General features: G+C 49.3%; 2 protein-coding genes across 2 annotated transcripts; one reads left to right on the top strand and one right to left on the bottom strand.

Moving 5' to 3' along the window:
- Positions 1-371: 371 nt before the first annotated feature.
- LOC135814166 (60S ribosome subunit biogenesis protein NIP7 homolog) lies at positions 372-3,702 on the bottom strand. Its single transcript, XM_065327247.1, has 5 exons — positions 3,508-3,702; positions 3,318-3,404; positions 2,200-2,338; positions 1,530-1,670; positions 372-980 (listed from the first exon to the last, which is right to left on the bottom strand). The coding sequence occupies exons 1-5, from the start codon at positions 3,561-3,563 to the stop codon at positions 861-863; spliced, it is 543 nt and encodes a 180-aa protein (XP_065183319.1). The 5' UTR covers positions 3,564-3,702; the 3' UTR covers positions 372-860.
- A 398-nt stretch (positions 3,703-4,100) lies between these two features.
- Positions 4,101-20,042, top strand: LOC135814155 (kinesin-like protein KIF20B). Its single transcript, XM_065327235.1, has 10 exons — positions 4,101-4,529; positions 6,480-6,564; positions 6,990-7,158; positions 8,127-8,206; positions 8,759-8,846; positions 9,344-9,435; positions 10,471-10,539; positions 14,412-14,530; positions 17,885-17,972; positions 18,745-20,042. The coding sequence occupies exons 1-10, from the start codon at positions 4,405-4,407 to the stop codon at positions 19,099-19,101; spliced, it is 1,272 nt and encodes a 423-aa protein (XP_065183307.1). The 5' UTR covers positions 4,101-4,404; the 3' UTR covers positions 19,102-20,042.
- The last annotated feature ends 668 nt before the right edge of the window (positions 20,043-20,710 follow it).

Raw genomic sequence — 20,710 nt, 5'->3', positions numbered from 1 at the left:
AGAGTCGCGCGCCCAAGAACGTTGTTTCCAAGGGGTTAGCCTGGGGCGTTCTTATTTTTCAGCAATCTGGCTGCGTTCTTATCGCACATTTCTTAGAAACAATCCGTACTGGATCATAATTATGTAACCCACAAGCTGCTAGAAAACCAACACCGCCGTTCTTAGCTTTAGGCTGTGCCGTTCTTAGAATTTCAGGCTGGACGTTCTTGGGCTCCACGACTCTACTGTAGCGAGTTGCACTGTTAGTTAAGCCTGGGTCACACTAGGCCGATTTTCCGACCGACGCTCCCACATTGACTCCGACAAGAAATCGACCGACTGTGTCGGATGAGTCGCACTAGCTGTTCACACAGAACGGTGGGCAATTTCGCTTGCACTATAGTTGTAAGCTTGTCTGTTACACATGTACACGCGGTACACAGCCGCACTAGACCGTAGTAGACGCTAGACAACGGAAATGAAATAGTTTTACACGAGCTACAAGGCCAAAGGCGTGAAAAGGCTAGAATCTAGTAGCAATTCAGTGCAGCCAATTCACGGTCTGCACCGACACTCTCCGCTGTCATGGTGAAAAGCCTAGAGTGATTGGTCCGATGCCTGCTCCATTACGTGCAAGCACTAAAAATCGGCTGGCTTTTCGGCTAAATATTACCAGTCGATACTTGGCCGAACACAAGTACGACAAGAAAATCGCCGCATGATCTGTCGGAAACCTGTACGACAACACTGTCCACACCAGGCAATTTTCGCCCCGATCTTGAGGGTTTTTCGTACGAGTCCATGTCGGCCGGGAAATCGGCCTGGTGTGAACTAGGCATTACACTCGGCTTCCATGTCCTGTTACTGGCATTGAGCAGCGCTCACGTCAGAGTGTCTTCTGATCGCAGGTACTCTCCAATGTCGGCCTGGTGGAAGGCCACGATCGTGCCGGGATCCGCTCGCCTGCACTCCTGCGTTGACTTGGCCGCTACTCCGAATCCCTATACACACACACAGGTGCACACAACAGAAGAACGAGCGGGCAAACAAACACACGCATACTTTATCAACGTACTGCAAATACTGATGATGTCCTCCTGTAGAACAATTGGAAACAGTCGTTGTACGTGGTGTAGCCGAGGACTTGGTGTGTTGTGAGTTGGAGGTGTAGTGAAAATTATGGAAATAAATTAATAGACTTTTCACACGCTCAGGATATGTTTGTCAAATGTGCCATCCTGATAATGCCAGTCAGAGCAGAGAGTTGAAGGGAATGCACAAGCTGAAGTGTCCAGCAAGATAATTTCACACTGAATAGATAGCTCAACTACGGTCTCCAACACTGTTCACAGGCTGACTCCGTGTGAGTTGACCAGGAGCACAGTGCACTGCAGTGAGCCCCATAACACGCGCACACGCACACACACACATACCACACACACACACACGTGAAAGCAACATACACATGCATGCAGCACTTTAGCAGCCATCTCAGCTAGGACGGACAAGAGAGAGCAAGCTGAAATGGTGTCCATGCTGCCAGCACTCACCAGTGGCGTATCTGACATGGAGTAGACGATGATTCCCTGGTACTGAGGTGTGTTGTCTGTGATGCGACCCAGGCCGGACTTGAGAACATGATTTCCGTACAGAAATGACTGCTCAGCACCGGGCTTCAGCCAGATCTTGAACTAAATAAACAACACACACACACACACACACACACACACACACACACACACACACACTGAATTGAAGATGCCATGACAGTCACAGACCGGCCCAACAGCCATCACCATAATCCCTGTACCTTCCGCAAGTAACATGCAGCAATTAGAAATTACTCAACATTTCGAAACGCGGATCAATGATTCACGAGCAACACTAATCACAACATTTTAGTGAAAGAGTAGGGACCAAAGTAAGACAGAGATGTAATTTAAAACCCGAGGCAGTTCACACGTCACCAACAAAATGCACATTGACAAATAGCAGTTTGACTTGAGCTCCATGATATCCAGACCACAGTCCACAGCCGTTCAACTCCACGTGACTGGCAAACTTTCACTACCAGGGCGATTGCGACTGAGGGTGCATTCCATGATGCACTGGGCTGTCCACTATTTTCATGGAGATGGGGTTCATAGAATGAATAGTTCCAGCCATAAAGCAATCCTGCACAATTCTACCGGTAGAAATGGCACATAATTGAGTGCCTACCTTAGCGTACTGAGCGACATGATCGAGAGCGGTGATTTGCAAGCGAAACGTTCCACTCTTGGTGAACTTGCCAAAGCAAGATCCAGCTGAGACGAGGTTACTGCGTGCTATGTTGATCGAGTGTCGAACACAAGACTCACTGGGAAAATAAACACAGAACACCATGTACCACACAGACACACATGCACACACACACATACACACACATGCACACACAAACACACACACACAAACACACACACACAATCACCTACTAGTAGACAAGAGTTCAGAAGTCAAAGATATGAACAGCGGGCTCGATTTTGACCTCACAAATCTTACAACAGACCACATTCACATGAATGTTGTGGTAGTGGTGATATACACATGCGCACGTATGTATGTGTGTGTGTGTGTGTGTGTGTGGATTGGACAATTATCTAGCGCTAGTCTTGATCTGTCTCATTCAGATCTTGTTCGCTATTGCTGCTATAAGAGAGAATCTGTGGGTGCACATCCAGTGCATTTGTAGATTTGTGTGTGTGTGTGTGTGTGCGTTTGTGTGTATGTGTGTGTGTGTGTGTGTGTGTGTGTGTGTGTGTGAGCGCGTTCTGTTTGCCGAGGGACTCAACACAAGGCCCAGACATGGTCCCAAGAAACGTTGGAGGGACATCGCCGCTGCTGATCTGAGTGCTCGGTGCGTGGCAGGTGACTGGTGCGACTTGGCACAGGACAGACGAGACTGGCGCCTCATGTGCAATCGTCCCCGACCGGCTGTGCCAAAGCCTAGAGTGTTCATTTGCGGCTGTGGCAGGGACTTCCGTCGGCCCAACGATCTAACTCGCCACAGGAAATACTGTAACTCCTGATGCTATCATTGCACGGAGCAATGGGCATCCAAAGGTCCAAAGGTGTGTGTGTGTGTGTGTGTGTGTGTGTGTGTGTGTGTGTGTGTGTGTGTGTGTGTGTGTGTGTGTGTGAGAGAGAGAGAGAGAGAGAGAGAGAGAGAGAGAGAGAGAGAGAGAGAGAGAGAGAGAGAGAGAGAGAGAGAGAGAGGGAGAGAGAATTGCAGCCATGCGTGCTACTGGGCTGCTCAGCTCTTATTCAAGACTTTTACACACGACTCCAGTTTATATTACCTGAGGTAGTACACGCGGTCCTTGTGTAAGCGAAAACAATACGCACCGTCAGCCCGCTCTAGAAGCATTTGTATATTGTCACCGATACTGTGGGGATCAACAGGCGAAAGGCCGCACATAAATACAAAGGTGTTACACTCATCACAAGCTGAACATCTGATCAGGGGGAAGCCATCAACCATTCACGTACTATTTTCCAAGCTTCTCGAAAACCTTCGAGGCCTCATCATCTGTCAAAGGACGCATTGTATTATTACTACGAAATTACTCTTGTCCTGGTCTGTTTTGAAAAGATTCTGACTAGACTTCTTGAAACCTCTTTTCTCTTTGAACAAGTAAACAAGTCAGTGCTCCAGCTAGCTTCGAAACAAACATGCATTGATCGATCGTGTTTTTTTGTCTGGAAAAACTGACGAGTGAAGATATTGTTGTGAAAAAAGATGACGAAAAAGTACGCAGTCGGTGGGCGCTCGTTCCCAGTCGGAGCGCTATATAGCAACCGTGATCTCTCCTAGCAACAAAAGGCACGCTTTTCGCATAGCAGCAAGAGTTCTTATGATGCGACATGCTACATCATGTACATGTACTTGCCACACCTACTGTGACCTAGTACTAGTACTAGTAGTACCAAGAGTAGATAAACACTACTCTTGGTAGTACCTACGACGTCGACGAGCTAGCTGCGACCAGGGAGTCGTCAAATATTTGACGACTCCCTGGCTGCGACAGACTCAGTGAGTCAGTCACAGTGACACACGGTCGGTTCACAATCTTTTTCATGTGGCCGGAGTTTTCATGGTTATGATTGTTATTGTCTTGATCAGGGAATCTCGACGGTCTACCTGAGCTGATGACGTTTAGACTTGTAAACTAATTACTTGATTGTGTCGCTTTGACTGAGAATAATCACCAGTTTGAGTTCGACTTGTTTGTTTTTTTGGTTAGTACCGGTATACCCACGCTGCATTGCTCTGGACCAATGTAGCCGTGATGTTCTGGAGGAGTTTCAGGTGGTTTCATTCGCCGGTCAACTCGTAATGTTAGCGCCTGTCTGTCGCGAGTAGTTTGTGGGACATCGTGACACGTCATGGGGAAGAAAAAGAAGAAGAAGAAGGGAGGAGCGGACGCTAGCGCCGCCAAACAGAGGCCGCCGAAAAAGGAGAGAGAAGATGAGGCGGCCGTGACAATGAAAGAGGCAATGCTAGCAGTCCAGTGAGTGTTCTTTTTCTCACTATGTTCACATACCCAGCTCGAAAAGAATAATGAAGGACCGTGAATGGTACGGAGACTAGGACAAACGTGTTACTAGCACTGTAGGCTAGCACTGTATTACCTCTACTGTACGAGTGCTGGCTTGAAATCATCTGACTCATGTCATCAGTGTCTGCTCTAGGATTGTAGGACAGCTGGGTACACGTGTACCTGGCGCAACCATTTCAACCGGGCCGGTGCCGTGCCGGGTACACATGTATTCGACGCATGCCTCTGCATGATCTGTCACGCATACAAGCCATATAGTCAGTCCTTTCAAAGTTCGAACGTGTAAAACAGGTGACCCGGTACTATATTTTCAACCGGGTCCAAGCGCCGCCCAACCGGGTCGATTACTCGGCTCACCCGGCTCTGGGCCAGACAGTGGTCATAATGAATCCTGTAAGACCACACATTGTATCGCCAATGTGAACGGCTAACGAATTCTGGCTATCAAAACCGGTGGGTGACTGTACATACTGAATACGTCCATAATGTTTGCAGTTAATGAGTTCAAGATCTGGCGAATGATCTTGATTAGTTAAATCATCAGTGTCTGCTCTAGGATTGTAGGACAGCCGGGTACACGTGTACCTGGCGCTAGGCCTTGGCGGATAATGCTCGAAAAGCAGTGAAATTGGCAGAACCATACAAACCTTATGGCGGGCAATTCTTCGAATTCTGCTCCATTTCTTTATCCACATACCAACCATGCATAAAATTACCAGAAAATGTACTTAATTCTGCCAATTTTTCTGCCGGCATTATCCGCCAAGGCCTACCTGGCGCTACAATTCCAACCGGGTCGGAGCCGGGTACACATGTACCTGGCGCTGTCTCACCAGCCGAGTGACATGCTTTAAACGGGAACTAGGCCCAATGTCAATGATATAAAGGCGAATGGATAAGCCGCATTTAGAAAAGAGAGGACAGGAATTAGAAAATTACGAAAGAAGAAGAAGTATCTGACATATACAAGCAAGAGTACATAACCCGGGCCGGCGGGTTATGTACTCTCGATACAAGCCATGTAGTCAGTCCTTTCAAAGTTCGAAAGTGTAAAGTACCAACTGGGTCACAGGTGACCCGGTCAGGTGACCCGGTACTATATTTTCAACCGGGTCCAAGCGCCGCCCAACCGGGTGGATTACCCGGCTCACCCGGCGCTGGAGCAGACACTGCATCACTACATTAAAACTTTCATGAAGTTGATTGCTCCTGCGTGGAACACATGCTCCCTGCCAAGCTTGTTCACTACTGCCATACTGCGGAGCGCACGAGGAGCCTGTCGCACCTGCCACTTCTCTAACCTGCAAGCAAGCACCACTCCCTGCGCAATACACAGCGTCACAGTTCGGGGAATTCACCCCTCATCCGAGTGGAGCTTCAGTAGCCTACTGAAATCTGTGCTCCAGGAGCACTACATTGTCATTATATAGCGCTCAAGCAACCCAAACATCGCTAGGGACACACGCTTACAGTGACGCTCCGTTTCCAGCGCGACAGACACGCAGTGAGGCACTAGGTGGCAGCGTGGGTCACAGTCGATCATGGACTGATGCGAACCAGCCCTGACTCACACTGCTACCTGGGGCCCCCCGGGGTGTTCAGTGCGCTGGAAACGGAACGTCGCTCTGTGCCAATCCTATACCTCATCCGATGGGATCAATCCATAGACATTGCAATCGTCAGGTTTCGTCCACGGAAGTGATTGGGGTGGCGAGATCAGCGCAGTGCTCATCATGTACGACGAAATTGCCTAGCGTAGCTGACAAAGATGAAATGGATGCCTGTGGTGCAGGTCGTATGTTGTGCTCCCCCCCCCCCCCCCCCTCACCTTCCTAGGCTGTCCTTCATAATTAACTCTTTCATTTCTATTGCTGAAGTGGAATTCTATGTGTCTGTCACCAGGGTGAAAGTAAAGGAGAGGAATATTGAAGAACTGAATGAAGAGGTGGAAGCACTAGAGTTCAAGAATGATCGACAGCGCGATAGGGTAAGGGTCTACCCGTGTCAAACTAGGTGTGAGTGAGTGCGTGTTGGTGTGTGTGTGTGTGTGTGTGTGTGTGTGTGTGTGTGTGTGTGTGTGTGTGTGTGTGTGTGTGTGTGTGTGTGTGTGTGTGTGTGTATGTGTGCATACCATGATTGTAACAAGTAGTGCTGAGCGGTGACATCCCGTTGTAGCCAGGTAAACAGAACCGGCTACTGTACATGTACAGTGTCATCCCTTTCCAGCCAGTATGTCAGTATTGTACAAAGTGCCTACAGTGGATCCTTGCTCTCTCTCTCTCTCTTTCTCTTCTCTCTCTCTCTCTCTCTCTCTCTCTCTCTCTCTCTCTCTCTCTCTCTCTCTCTCTCTCTCTCTCTCTCTCTCTCTCTCTCTCTCCCTCTCCCTCTCTCACTCACTCACCGCCATAACAGAACCGAAAATTGAAGGAAGAGCAGCAAGAGCACTTGTCCAAGCTGCTGACTGAGTACCGGGCCAGGACGGATGCAGAGAGAAAGGAACCGTCGGTGGAGACAGACCTGGTGGATGAGGCACTTGTGGACAAGTTCGAGGCGAACCGAGACGGCCAGGATCGAGTCGAAGGTTAGCGATGCAGTGTGTTTACATGTTGCCAGGGACGTAGTAGGCAGCTCCCTACACCCGAACCCATGTCGATAGCGTTGAGGTGCGGCCAAAGTCACACCATGATGTATATGAGATTTTTGAAGCGAAGAGTTACGGGCTATTTGGGCCTAATTCAGCTCCAAACCTTTTCCCCAGGAGGGCCCCCGAACCCCACCTCTTCATGGCCGTACCAATGTCGAATATCTTCTGACACCCCTGCTATCCCGGCATGTCGATAACGGACAGGTCTGCTGATGTCGGCGACGGCACCTGTATGTGCAGCATGTGACTGTACTCGTATGGAGCGAGTTGTTGAATATTCGCGTGTGCCGTTGGTCGCTACCACCTCCACACGGTTTGGCCAGCAAAGTAAGAGCTCAAGAGCGGTGTAGCCTACTCTTCTTAGGAGTGTGATCTTAGGGGTTGATGGCTCACAAGATAGGGATGGTGTTCGTCACGAATGACCTGAGTGAGCCTGTAAGTGTGTCTGTAGCAAACTCCCCTCCCCCTCCCTCCCCTAGTGCTCTTTCGCCAGTCTCTAGGCTACGATTTATTTGTGACCCTTTAAGTATTATACTCAGCTGGTTGAGGGAGTTGAAATTGGAAAAATCTGAAGAAAACAGTGGCTGTCACCACTAGGACTCGAACCAGGGACCCTCATGCATGGCCAGCCATGCTCTACCAATAAGTTGTGGTGTAGTCGTCATCCCAGCGGCGGCCGTTCAACAGTTTCTTTAGAGACTTCAAAACTCATGCTTCCTGTGAATCTAATCCACACAGGCTGCTGGAACGCAGCCCGGCATCACTGTAACTCACGCACTTCACGCACAAACTTGCACGCGAGGAGCCCCAATGCATAAAAAATGATAAAATATTCATAATACGGTTGAGGGAGTTGAAATAGTATTTTCTTTGCCGTTGTGTTTTCCTTCATTCCTTGCTGGCAGCACTGCATGCAAGGGTGCGTGCCCTTGATGCCGAGATTGCAGAAGTCACAGCTGAGCTTACTTGGTGGCAGGACTTCAAGGTATGAGAAGGGCAGCCACCACACCGAGTATCATTTCGTTCTTGTTTTTAATCCATCCATCCATCCACCCATACATACGTACACAATAGCGGGATTTCCCCAGATTGCTAGAGTGCTCAACACCACAAGGATGGTACAATACCACGAAAGCAGAAGAGAACAGTGACGACCGGCTAGATCACTGCCGTCAATAATTGTAACACTGCGTTTCATGCACATAAGAAGGCTAAGGCAATCCGGGCCTCAGACAACTCACTATAAATTTACCGGTTGTAACTGTTCTCTTCTGCCTTTGTACATTCGTATGCTCGTACGCGCATACAATCATATGACATACCGTCATATGCATGTGCAGCAAGGCCAGCGCCCCGTGGCCGCTTGACTTCTCCACGGATTTCAAAGTCCACAACAGTACATATCATACGGCATGCACCCCCTCCCCCCCCCCCCCCCCCCCCCCCCGCCCTTGACAGTCTAGCTACGCGCGGCCGCCTGTCAGGTCCTGTGCATTATGTGTTGTGTGCTCTTGTGTTCGCCTCATTATCTTCCCAGGACAACACGGTGCCACAGAATGAAGCCAGGATAAAGGAACTAACGGGTCAGATGAAGGTGCCCAGCGAGGAGACCAAGCAGCTGGCAGGTAAAATGGTTTCCAGGTGCGATGTTGGGGGCATTTGTTCTACCCCCGAGCGCGTGGGTTCTTAGACGAACGATGTACAAATAAGTACGAATTCATCACCCCCCCCCGTGAACCGTGATACCAGATGTGTGAGGCTGTGAAGATCATTCCTTTGACAGGCACTACACGAGCTTATGGACCCACTGTGTATGTGTGTCAGGGTCATGTTTGTCTCTTAACACACGGACCCTCTTTTCTTGTGGTGCATTTTACATTGGAACAGCACCTTCAGCAGCCTGTTTGACCGGGATTTATTGCTATTTGGCCGGAACCTATACCGCCATCAGATGCAGGATTCGGAGAAGATTTCTTTGGTATCACATACAAATGGCAATTGGCTTTTGACCGCATTGTCATTTATTACGTTTTACATTGAAAGTTTGAATCCTTCAGTTGCTCCGTTTCCGTAGTGATGATCCTTCTACGTGACCTTTTCTGCCCATGCTGTTGTCTTGCAGCGCAAATCGAGGAGTGGCTGGAGTATGTACGAGAAGAAACTCAGAACAGGGTGGAGAAATTCCGGGTGCGTCGCCAGGAGTCGTCCAAGAAGGTAATGCAGGGATTTGCGGTTGGCGTTGTTCGGTTAGGCCACACCAAGTTATTTCTATGTTTCGCGTCACCGCGCGCTTACCTTTTCAAATCGTTGACAAGAAAAAAAGAAACGAGACGATCCAATCGATGGCTGTCACTCTGGCGAACATCCTCTAGCCAGTATGGCAGGTCAGAGGTTTTCACTGACTTCTCGATAATCTTGCATTCCAGGCGATGGTACGTAGAAGATGCGAGCGATGAAAATATCTATTTTTGCAAGCCTTACGGTAGGGCCTGCTCACCTAGCGAGCGGAGATTCCAGGCGTCAAGGACTTCGAGATTTTCCACGATCGTGATTGGTGCGGAATTCCACTCGACTCATGTCAAAGTGCAGAAGGAGCCATCCATGAAATCTGTTATTGTATCGCTCCAGCCCAGTCTGCCAGCTCTCCTGTGGCGACTTGTTGTCGTTTTGGATATGTGACAGTTGTAGCAGTGATATTCTGTGTGCAACATGGCTCAGTACACATAGAATGGAGTTTTTTTTTGCTTTTTCCACTGTTTTTTTTTTCGCCCGCGTGACTTTTCCAGAATTGCATGCATAGTACTCAGTGATTTAGATGCATACAACAAAATTATATTCTGCACATATATATTTTCCCATTTTTCAGCTATTTTGGCCTGAGGGGGTTTTAAAGGCCAACACTTTGTTGCGGCTGAAATATTTGCTTGCAAGGAACAGACGGACAGGGTAAACAGGGAGCAGCAGCACAGGGTGAACTTTTAATGCGTCCGAATAGTGTTTTAGCCCCGTAGGCTGACATTTTAACGAGCTGAGAAGTTGTGGACTTATGGCATGTGTAGTGCAACATGAAACACATGCCTGTTCTACTTTATCTTTGTGTAATCCAAGCCCATGTGGGTAATGCGCTATCAGTATAATTATTCTAAGTTTGCATGCGGCTTTTGAATGTGCGGTGACTATGCACGGATTGGCTTGTGTGTATGTGTGTGTATGTGTGTGAACGCGCACGCATGTTGTTGTCACGTGTAGATGCTCTATTCCAGCCTGCCACCGGACATGAGGGAGGAAACGGATGCAACCGAGAATCTACGAGAAAAGGTATTAACAGCTAGCACATGATGCAACATTAGTCCAAAGAGACAGGACAAGGGCTTCTGCCTCCTAGCCCCTGGTATTGTTTTTTTTCTATAGAGAGCCCTACACATCATTGTGATTGTGCAGAGCTCCCTGCACGGTGTTTATCCCAAGCGCAATGACAATGATAGACACACGACACAGCTGGTTCTTGGCCAGGTCAGTACATTACTAAGGTTTATGATTATAGGTAGGCTGTAGAAGTAGTCTGACATTTGATAGAATGTACATACAGTCAGCCGTGTGATAGAATGTACATACAGTCAGCCGTGTGATAGAATGTACATTGAACATACGGTCAGCCGGGTATGTGTGAGTTGCATGCTGGCAACATAGGTAGCGCCTATTTGAATAACATGTGATAGGCTACAATGTGATCTATCCACATGGGTTATGGTTGGTGACTGCTTGTCTGTTGCTTTATGAGTTGTGACATTATAGCACCATTTCGCACCTTCATATGAATTTAGTTGCTTCTAGTGGAGACTGTACACACGTCGCTGTAGCGATATCAAAACTGAGTGTGTGTTGCGTGGTGTGTGTATCGGTCTGAGACCAGGACACACAACAGAGCAGTGGTTTCCTCAGCCACCTTCGCTGCGTATCTCGATGTGATTGGAGATGCCAAGTTATCGTGGGGTCCTCACATAATCATTGAGCAAATCCGACATCACCAAGGCTGCCCGCAAGATTGGCGCTCTGAGGCAGACCTGATGAGCACTGTTGGGTAAATCACGATGCCTGTTCATTCTGGTGGTGATTATGCCTGACTTGCTTTATGGGTCAAACGCGTCCTTTGTGAGGGTACTTTGACGCCAACTGAACCGCCTGCGAACACTGCAGCACCGAGCTATACGCTCCATGGCGGGCACCCACCGCACACTTCCCCACGCAGCCATTCAACCTCTCGTGACCAAGAACAGTCTACCGTTATTCCGCTTCACGGAACTCTGCAAGCGTAAGCTGCTCGTGTTTGTGCGGAGGCAAACCTCGAGCACGGGTCAGCCCCTCCCTAGCTGCCCTCTTCTCTCGTCCAACCGACAGAAAGACACGTGGTCAGCAAACCGGAGGGCTAGTCTCAGCCAGCAAAGCCTTGCTCTCGCCGGCACATTCCGGCGCACGGTGGCAAGTGCTGTTCTGCGGAACCCGAGTTCCTGGCCGACTCTACTGTGATACATGTACTTGTACTACAGTCCTGCTCAATGAAATCCAGTCACGTCACTGGCTCAAGTTTGCACCGTGCACCATTTTGAATTCCAGTGTTCGCAGGTCTAGGGCTGCGCAACGCCCGGCGCGTACTTGAGGGATGCTGCGACTGGATTTTATTGATCAGGACTGTACTTACCCTTCTTGCATACATAACATGCACTGACAGTGATATACCCCAGCAGTCTACTCAGTTTACTTCGAAGTAGTTTTTTTGCCTTGCTTCTGCTCTTTTATCCCTCCGCACTGACGGACACATTGATGATGATTCCATAATCGCGACACACGGTGACACCCCCCATCCAGACCCCACTCTTTGGCCTTCGCTTCGGCCTTGCTATCATTATTATTACTAGTAGTGACCGCACTGCACTGGGCTATGATCCCGTTTGACTTTGCGAGGTCAAAATAATAAAGAATGCAATGCAATAATTATTATTTTTAGAAAAGGGGCATGCACTCCGGCTTCATTTTCAATGCCAAGGTTTCGACGCCAACACGGAGACGAAGGTAGGTGAAAGAGAAGACGTCACTGAGTTCAGTGTCTAGAACTAGAACTTGTAGAAGTAGAAGCGATCGAGTCAAGATGACTTTTGTCTTGAATTTTGCCGAACGAGCTCTGATGACAGCTGCAGTGATGTCCGTGATGACGTGCGATTAGCTTGTCACTGTTGTCAGCGAAGATGCACCATGCAGTGCACATACGTCCGAGTCCTAGCGCACATACGTTTTGGAGAATTATTTATTTTCAATTGAAGAGGAGGTTGTTCGCTATGTTCTCCCAGCGTCGTGAGGGATCCTGTTTTCTGTACCCTTCCAGGGACACTGAAGGTCCTCCCGAGGAGACTTTATCTCCAGCAAACGTTGTTGATCCGCTAAATAATTCGTCTCGAGACGTATGCACCACGTGCTGTCGGATATTGCAGTTGACGATGGAGATAAGAGGGAGACTTCCGATCGAGAATCTGACAACCGGACCCGTCAGCTCAGGTCAGGAATCGATAATCAGCTGATGAGCGTGACTGACCGTGACATGGTAACTCGTAAGCATCTCCAGCCAGCTGCTTAGGCAGCTGGCGCAAGCAACAGGCTGTCGTGGCCTTACTGTTTGTACTTGGAGGTAAGACGAATTCGGCGTGGTGGACGCGTAGGTGGCGGCCGCAGTTGACTAGCTGCTGCTCCTGCCGACCTGAAGCCAGTGAAGGGCTGGGAGGATGATGGCGAGCTACCTGAAGTTTCCGAACTTCCAGTATCCAGTATTTAACCCAACCCCGGTGAGCCAGGTTGTCACTTTCTTCATGCTTTCAATCCCGGGGCCAGTGCATGAAGTTGACTTCTTTCACCTTTTCTTTACTCACGCTGGTCAGCTTGGTCTATTCAAGCGGTATATTTTACAACAAAAAACACATGCTGATCCTCGTATTGCCTCCCGCCAATCCTATACTGCAACATCTGAGGGATGCTGGCGTAAGCTTACTACTAGTCTTACTTTAAAAAACTTACACATAGGCGAAATGTACACTTCGAAGCAGGTTCACAGGATTAGATATTAGGGAGGTTTAGTTCCCATGTAACGGAAACGCGTACGTGGGTGATCCACGTAAAGTGGATGAAGGGCACCCACGTTGCAATGTTGTGTTTAGTCACACGGAACAAACAAAAGCATGAAGCGAAAGGCCCAAACCTGGTCAAAGACGAAGCTACCCGGGCCTAAGAAGCTCATCCAATATTTTGATTTCGTGCTTCGGAAACTTCTTCAGCTGAGCACCCTCACAGCTCGCACAATGCGCTCCATTCTGATTTTCACCCACGTTCTGGCGGAACGTGGGTGAGCCTCCGTACACGGTATGTCGTGAATCAGAAAACGTCTGTACGTGTACGTGGGTCACTGAGTATCACGTGGTACACACACGTAAAGTACCCACGGATTACGTGGGACTAAACCTCCCTATTGATCATGCGACTCGTTCGCCTGCCTCATGCCCAGTACTACTGGAGCTGCGTGACTGCCATGAAACACAAATACTGTACTCACTATTGTACTGAGGGCATGGGCATGCACTACGATATCAACCAGGACTCGTTTTCAAGCTTCATGAATCATTATCCTTACTAAGAGTTGTAGACCGCACCTGCCCCCCCCCCCCCCATGGATTATGTGGCCGCGTCATTTTTTTCATCAATGAATATGAAACGCATTTTCTAACCACCCCCGCGTTGTCGCCGCATAGTCCTTGATTTTATTAAGCAGACATGCTTGTATACATGCGTACACAGTACCGCAAGGAAAGGACGCGTAGCACATCGCATTTCGCTACATACTTTATTGGTGATGAGTTGGGCAATCTCTGCTGGATAGAAGACACTGCCCTGCCATTGTATTTTCTATAGGTGCATAGCATACCCATTGGTTGGGTGCTTCTCATGGCTACAGATCAACCCGCCGTCAGGTACATGTATCTTCTGCTGGGTTATTCTGGTTGATAGCAGACGTCATGGTGTTCCAGATTGGAATGCAGACGGTTTAAAAAAACAGTTTACCGACACGTTGGCAAGCAATGTCGTCATTCTTCTGAGCATTGATTGTTGTTTTCACATTCTTCTATCCCATGGTATGCCGCTGTTCGCAGGTCACTCGGCACGAGGAGTACCGGGAGAGGCTAGTTGCGGACATCGCGGACCTGAAGGCGCGCTCGCTGCGGCTCTCCGAGGAGGTGTATGACCTGGTGCATGTACCCGCTACACAACTGTAAGTTGCACTCCGACAGCGGCACTGTCAGCGAGTGGTATTCTCGATAATCGTGTATACCAGGTCCTTTCCTAACACGATGAATGGGTGCATAAAGTCACGGATGTGCACTGAATGTACACTTTATGTTTTATGAAAGCATATGATAATTGTGAGCTGAGAATGCAGTTTGGGTTGCATTCCTCAGGCGGGCATGGCTAAACAAGAGTATAAAAATGTTTTTGGCAAACAGATCAGCAGAAATCAACGTTCAAGTTGTTTTCCTATGACGTGTAGATAATGTGCACTTTGTGCAAGTATGACCTGGAGTAGCACCCTAGGCATGCAGGGCAAACACTCGCAAGATATTTAGTGATTCTCACGAAACCTGTGAAAGCAGTTCCGGTTTGGGACCAGGCAGAATGAACCAGGGTTGCCCGGCTTGGCGATTCTTGCACACTGTGCACACCCGGGAAGACTTGAAGCGTGTCTCTCGAAGCTGAGTGCAAACTGTGCAGTAACTCCTGGCTTCACTGCATACGGGTAGATGAGATGGAGGTGGTTCCACACAGCGGCACAGGTATGTTCTCCGGAATATTGCACAACTGCCGAATAACGTTCAGTCGGAACTGGAGCTGATGATATTTCGGTCCACAAGGTATGCGCCCCGGGTTCTAGGTTACCCCAGAGTTGATGACAGCCACTTCGACGAAGTCATAAAGTATTGATTTCCAATATTTCTTCACCTTGCGGAGAACACGGAAAGTAGATGCCAACGGGTCAATGACATCTACGTCACCCATCGCAAAACTGTAATCCTCGATCAGCTGTTGCAACCCTGCAGCCAGGTTGATGAAATTCAGCACACTTCTTTTTCATATGGTTGTTCAACAGCCTCACCTTTCTTAGTTCGTTGGTTTTATCTTCTGCTGTTAAATCCACCACTTTCAGAGAGGACTGCAGCGCGTAACTCAGTTACACGTGAGGATCATCGTCCGTGCCAAAGAGCCGTGGAGCAAAGTCGCCTTGCTCCAGTAGTGTGCAGCGTGCGGCATTTTGCAGATTCCCATGTAGATGATCAGAGAGATGAATCTGTACATCTCATTCGGATCTGTCTCTCTCCATGATCCATCTTGCTGGGCGTACGACTTCCTCTGAAAAATGTGGCCGGCCGGCCGCATTGTCGTTTGTATACTGTGCAATGAACGTGACAAGGGACAGGTTGAAACATAATTTAAAACAAGCGGCTTCCTTCTTGGGTTGGAAGTCGTTCGGGAGGTGAATGCCAGGTGCACGCGCAGGGCCAAAAGTCTGGGAGCTCTGGACACTGGTCATCATCACTCTGACTTTGGAGCATAAACCAGAGGATCGCCAGTGGTGCCAGGCTCGACATTTCAGCCCCGATCTGAAGCTCCCCTTGCTCTGCGCGTTGCTGTCGACCGCGGGTTTGGCGGTGCGCAGGTGACGGAGATCGGACTGCACTCCCTCTCTGCGTGCTGCAACACTCTAGCTGGCCCCGCTGCTCTGCGATGGGTATGACACGGCGGTGGTACACTCTTCTCACCACTCGAGTGGTGGTGTTCTGCCGATCATGCACTCAAATGAGAGCCGTCGACATGTCCGCAGCAGAGTCCACGTCATCATCAAAATCAAGATCAACACCATCAACTAGGGCTTCATCCAGTTGGTCCTCTTCATCAGAGGACATAGGATTGTTGCTGGAGTCTTTCCAGCTATCCCCAAACAAACGCTGAAGCGCTTCATCTGCATCAAGCAACTTGCTTACGTGCTGCCATGTTGGAAGTTACAGCGCGGGCAAACTTCGGCTTTGATTTCCAGAGTGTTTTTTCTTCAATTGACAAGTAGTCCCGGTGACCCGTGTATCATCCTCTATATAGCATGTGAACTTTCATGTGGATCTGATGATCCATGTGGGTTCCAGCTGGCTTTGAAATGCATGGGCAAAGGACAAAGAGTTCAGAGGAAACTTGATGCCTGGACCTGGCTCTAGTCACAGGGTGCGTAGTCGAATGGCCTTGGTCCAAGGCGGTGACACTGAGTGCATTGTTTGGGAGATCTTTCCGATCAAACTTGGTGCCACGCCCCGGAATATTCTCATGGCGGCGAAGTAGTTGGCCACTGGGAACACGCAATGTGTTCCTGGTGTGAAATAACTGACTTTCGAGCACTTTCTATCGAGGAATGCTGTAGCACAGCATCTCTGAACCAAACCATTTGACTCGCAGCACAGGACACACTGCACACTGTGAAACTTCCATCCATGATCTACGTTCACTTTTGTTTCACCTAATCAGTACAGTGAAATCTGTATAGGCGACCGCTCGAGAGACCTTCGAAATGTGGTCGCTGTCACAGTGTACAGGCTTGACGGGTTCTACTGTATAGGCATCCTTTGGAGTGTCTGTATCGACGCCGTAAGACTCGAACGGTCTGAACATATCTGGGTGCATACGGTTGTGAATGTCCCCTGATTGCTTTATCCAAGCCTTCAGCATGGACCGAAGCTGGATGACTCAGCGCCCAGAAGATCATTGGTTAGGCTCGGAAAGTTTACATTATCCTGAAGATAAAACGTGCTGTTGGGTTATAAGTACATGTGCATGTACCCTAAAGTACCGCCAGAGCGCCCCACCATCCATCTCGTCCTTTTGTGGTCGCATTGTGGAGGTGGTTTCCTGTCTGCAGGTCATACGACATGAACCTTGCACACACATTGCACGTTGTGCAGTCAATCCCTACTCGATTTATCTTCGAGCGGACACAAACGTTCCACAACGAGAAACCTGCTGAGTGTGACCTTAGTACACTAAGATCCTCGCATCGCACACCCTTCGCTGCACTCCGCCATACAATTTTCCTTTCCCTGGCTGTAAAACCAAGGTGGGGCGCTATCGCAAGACGGGGCACTCTTACGGTACTTTACGGTGCTGTGTGTTAAACAGTGTGATGATTGTTCCTATGCTTCTAATTCGCCCGGGATAGAGCGGACTTCAGCTGTAAAGTGCTGCTCTTTGTGACCCTTGGTAGTGCACAGGAGGACCTAGACTACTGGTCCAATTACTCTGTGCGAGACGCGCAGAGCTTCAGTTCGAACGAAAATCCAGTGGAACAAAACGAAAGTAATGTGTCCTGATGATTGCTCCTGAGCATGAAACTCTGATTTGAGGTATTATGGTTTTTTTTGTTCCACTTGCTTTTCGTTTGGTTTGCGCCTTGGCGGTACACAGGTATACTAGTACTGGGAAGTTTGAGCGTGCGCGCCCTAAACATGTGTGCACATGCATGTATACTGGTAACTGAGTAACCAAGCTGCACCTCTGTCTGATTGGCGTTGTTGCCCGTCCCGCTGCGCAGGGAGCGCTATCCGCACAGGATCCGCGTGGACGACGTGCTGAGCCCGGTGCACCGTGACTCTCCGCGCACCAAGGCCACGAGACCGCGGGTAAGCCATGAACTTGGTCTGAGGGGTGCTACAGTCTTGCATGCGCAACGTCGACTTAAAGCGGCAACAGATCACGGCATCGTCGTTATTTTGGTTGTTGTTCCACAATCAGGTCTGTGTGTCGGTATCAGGGGCATAGCTCGGGGTAGTGGCTCCCGGCTATGTAGATTCTGCAGACCGGGTATCAGCCAGTACTAGCACAATACTGCTTTGTTTCAAGGTTGGCAGAATACTCCCCCCCCCCCCCCCCCCTGGGCATGCTATGAACCAGTCAGCCTACTCCACTGGGTATCTGGCCCATCATAGACCAGCACTACAACGTGGCTATGTGCGCGCAGGCATGAGGTCCTCGCATGTGAATCCACCGGTGTACTAAGCGAGTTGCCGAACATCGGATTGAAAAGCCAGTACAACTGACGGGGGATAGGGCAATAACTGCTGTGTCCATACCACATAGCGCGTCAAAGAGGGTAACAACAAACCCGATCAACTCTACCATATTTCCCAGGGTTAGAACTCAGCACGTACATGTACACGGAAATCATGCCAAATTTGCCCCTCGGCGGTTTTCATTCCAACCATTCACTTCCAATATGTGCGTTAACTAGAATACGGTGCTTCACCTCCCAGAAAGCGGGTGCGTATACCCTGATGTTGGGGATGGGGTGCTGGTTATACCCCAATGTGGCTTTGACCTCGGAATACACGGCATACACAATCACTGTCCAGTTCTCACTAGTGGCTTATTTGCTGTCTGCCTGTGCCACACCAGGAGAGGTCGGCCACGTTTCCAGCACCCAGCGCAGCCACCATGGCCGTGCGTGGCCAGCTGATGAGCATCACGGAGGGAAAGGAGCGCACCGCGGAGCCCGACGACGACCCGTACTTTCCGAAGATTCCCGGTGTCAGCATCAACCCGTCGGTGCCCGGGGCAGAGCTGGACATCGACGAGGGAACGTTTGCACGGCGAGGCAGCGTACTGGAGCACACGTATAGTCTGCCGCCGATAACACGAGATATGGCGCGGGAGATGTTCGGCGCGCGTAGCCGAACGCGGAGCATGGCCGCAGCGACCGGCACAAAGTTACCAGAGGTCAGACGTGCCCATCAGAGAACACGCACCACCTGAGTGCACGTACATGCCCTGTGCCCGACCCGCTATAAATGCTCGGTGAGCTACCCGACCCACAACACATGCTTCGCACTCGGCCCACTTTACAAGCCCTGCACTCGGCCCACTACATACGACCTGTGCCCGGCCTGCTGCACATGTCATGTGCCCGGACCACAATCCACACCATGTACCCGACCCGCCGCTACACATGCCTCGCATTCATGCCCACTGTACAAACCCTGTACTTCCTTTCGTGTAGTATGCATTATTGCGGACCATACAACACAAGACAACGCATGCAAAACATACAGGCCAAAACAACACAGAATACAGCACTAAGCGACACATGCAACACATGCAACACTTGCAACACATATGCTTGGTAAGGCGAACAACTAAAACATGCATGCTGGGCATACAACAAATGGTTTTAGTGCTGAGCTTTGGATGTCCGTGTGCGTCCACAAATGAACTTGTTGAGGCATAGTTGAAGCATTTTAGCACTTGCATTACCACTTATCAACCCCATCATCGTATTGGTGTTCAAGCAATGGATACCATAGAACGCATTATCTGATCACCAACATACAAGTCCATGTACTTCAAAGTATAGCAATCATGTTCACTGATCACCCTTCTCTCGCAGATATCTTTACCCGGCATTTCTCAGTGTCCTGGGTCACTAGCTACTGGGCAACTGACTCTCCTCATTATGGCCTCCAACTTGATCATGTTACCTCATTGTCACCGTGCATATCTGGCACTGAGTCTTGATGACCCTAGCTGTTCCTATTGAGCTGGGCCACGACCCTTCGTAGGCTGCTAGCCATTCATTTCACCATCCCCATAGCTATGTCTGTTTAGTTCATAATCTAACACTGTCATCATGCTGCACATCAAGTTGTGCGCGGTACGTTTTTGTTATTGAATGATAATAAAATTGTATTGGCCACGGAGCGTGATGTTTCTTGTGTGAGCGATAGTATACGGCCCAGGCAGTTCATCAGTGCCGCCCTGGACCGTGTGCAGGCCGGCCAGCTCTTGCAGCTACGGCTCGAGAGAGCACCACCCAAGTTGTGTAAGTCCGTATGGAGACCAGCTACTGGTAACCATGGTAACCGCGTTTGAACGGTTCGAGGCAGCTCAGTACTGGTTCCCAATGTCAGAACTTTGTTTTTACCGTTTGGAGCCGGATCCGGATGCGTCAAATAAAACGAGCCTGGGTGGATCAGAAAAGATCAACATTAGATCAGGGAGTTGTGAAGAGGATCCCTAATATTACATTCCAGTAAAACCAAACGTAAGAGCTACCGGAGTAGATTCTACTGTTGCATGGTGGTAGCCAAGGAAATCCAACCCTCGTGGCGAAAGCGGCGTCACTGAGGCTCCGATCATGCGGTCCTGATCCTCGGATGGTTTTTGGACCGGCGTGCATGATGGCCCTTGAAATCAGGGAGAAGACTACGGGCTTGTAGTAAAATTAAAAACATATTTTTCCTCCCTGACGCGATGACCAACATTGCATCATCATCGATCATGTGTTCACAATGAAAATAAATAAATAATAACTTGTGCTAAAAAAAGGAAAGAAAATGCACACGTACGTACGTATCAGGGAGTAGTA

Source organism: Sycon ciliatum, chromosome 1 (assembly GCF_964019385.1).
Source record: "Sycon ciliatum chromosome 1, ocSycCili1.1, whole genome shotgun sequence".
In the NCBI taxonomy this organism is placed as follows: Eukaryota; Metazoa; Porifera; class Calcarea; order Leucosolenida; family Sycettidae; genus Sycon; species Sycon ciliatum.
This window is presented reverse-complemented; position numbering and strand designations above follow the sequence as displayed.

Excerpts from the sequence above, each read along its gene's own strand:
- LOC135814166 (XM_065327247.1), bottom strand. The coding sequence starts at position 3,563 with ATGCGTCCTTTGACAGATGATGAGGCCTCGAAGGTTTTCGAGAAGCTT. Across the intron at positions 3,405-3,507 it reads TTCGAGAAGCTTGGAAAATA|TATCGGTGACAATATACAAA; the intron begins GTACGTGAATGG and ends TGATCCCCACAG. Across the intron at positions 981-1,529 it reads CCATGTCAGATACGCCACTG|GGATTCGGAGTAGCGGCCAA; the intron begins GTGAGTGCTGGC and ends GTGTGTGTATAG.
- LOC135814155 (XM_065327235.1), top strand. The coding sequence starts at position 4,405 with ATGGGGAAGAAAAAGAAGAAGAAGAAGGGAGGAGCGGACGCTAGCGCC. Across the intron at positions 8,207-8,758 it reads CTTGGTGGCAGGACTTCAAG|GACAACACGGTGCCACAGAA; the intron begins GTATGAGAAGGG and ends TTATCTTCCCAG. Across the intron at positions 10,540-14,411 it reads CCGAGAATCTACGAGAAAAG|GTCACTCGGCACGAGGAGTA; the intron begins GTATTAACAGCT and ends CGCTGTTCGCAG.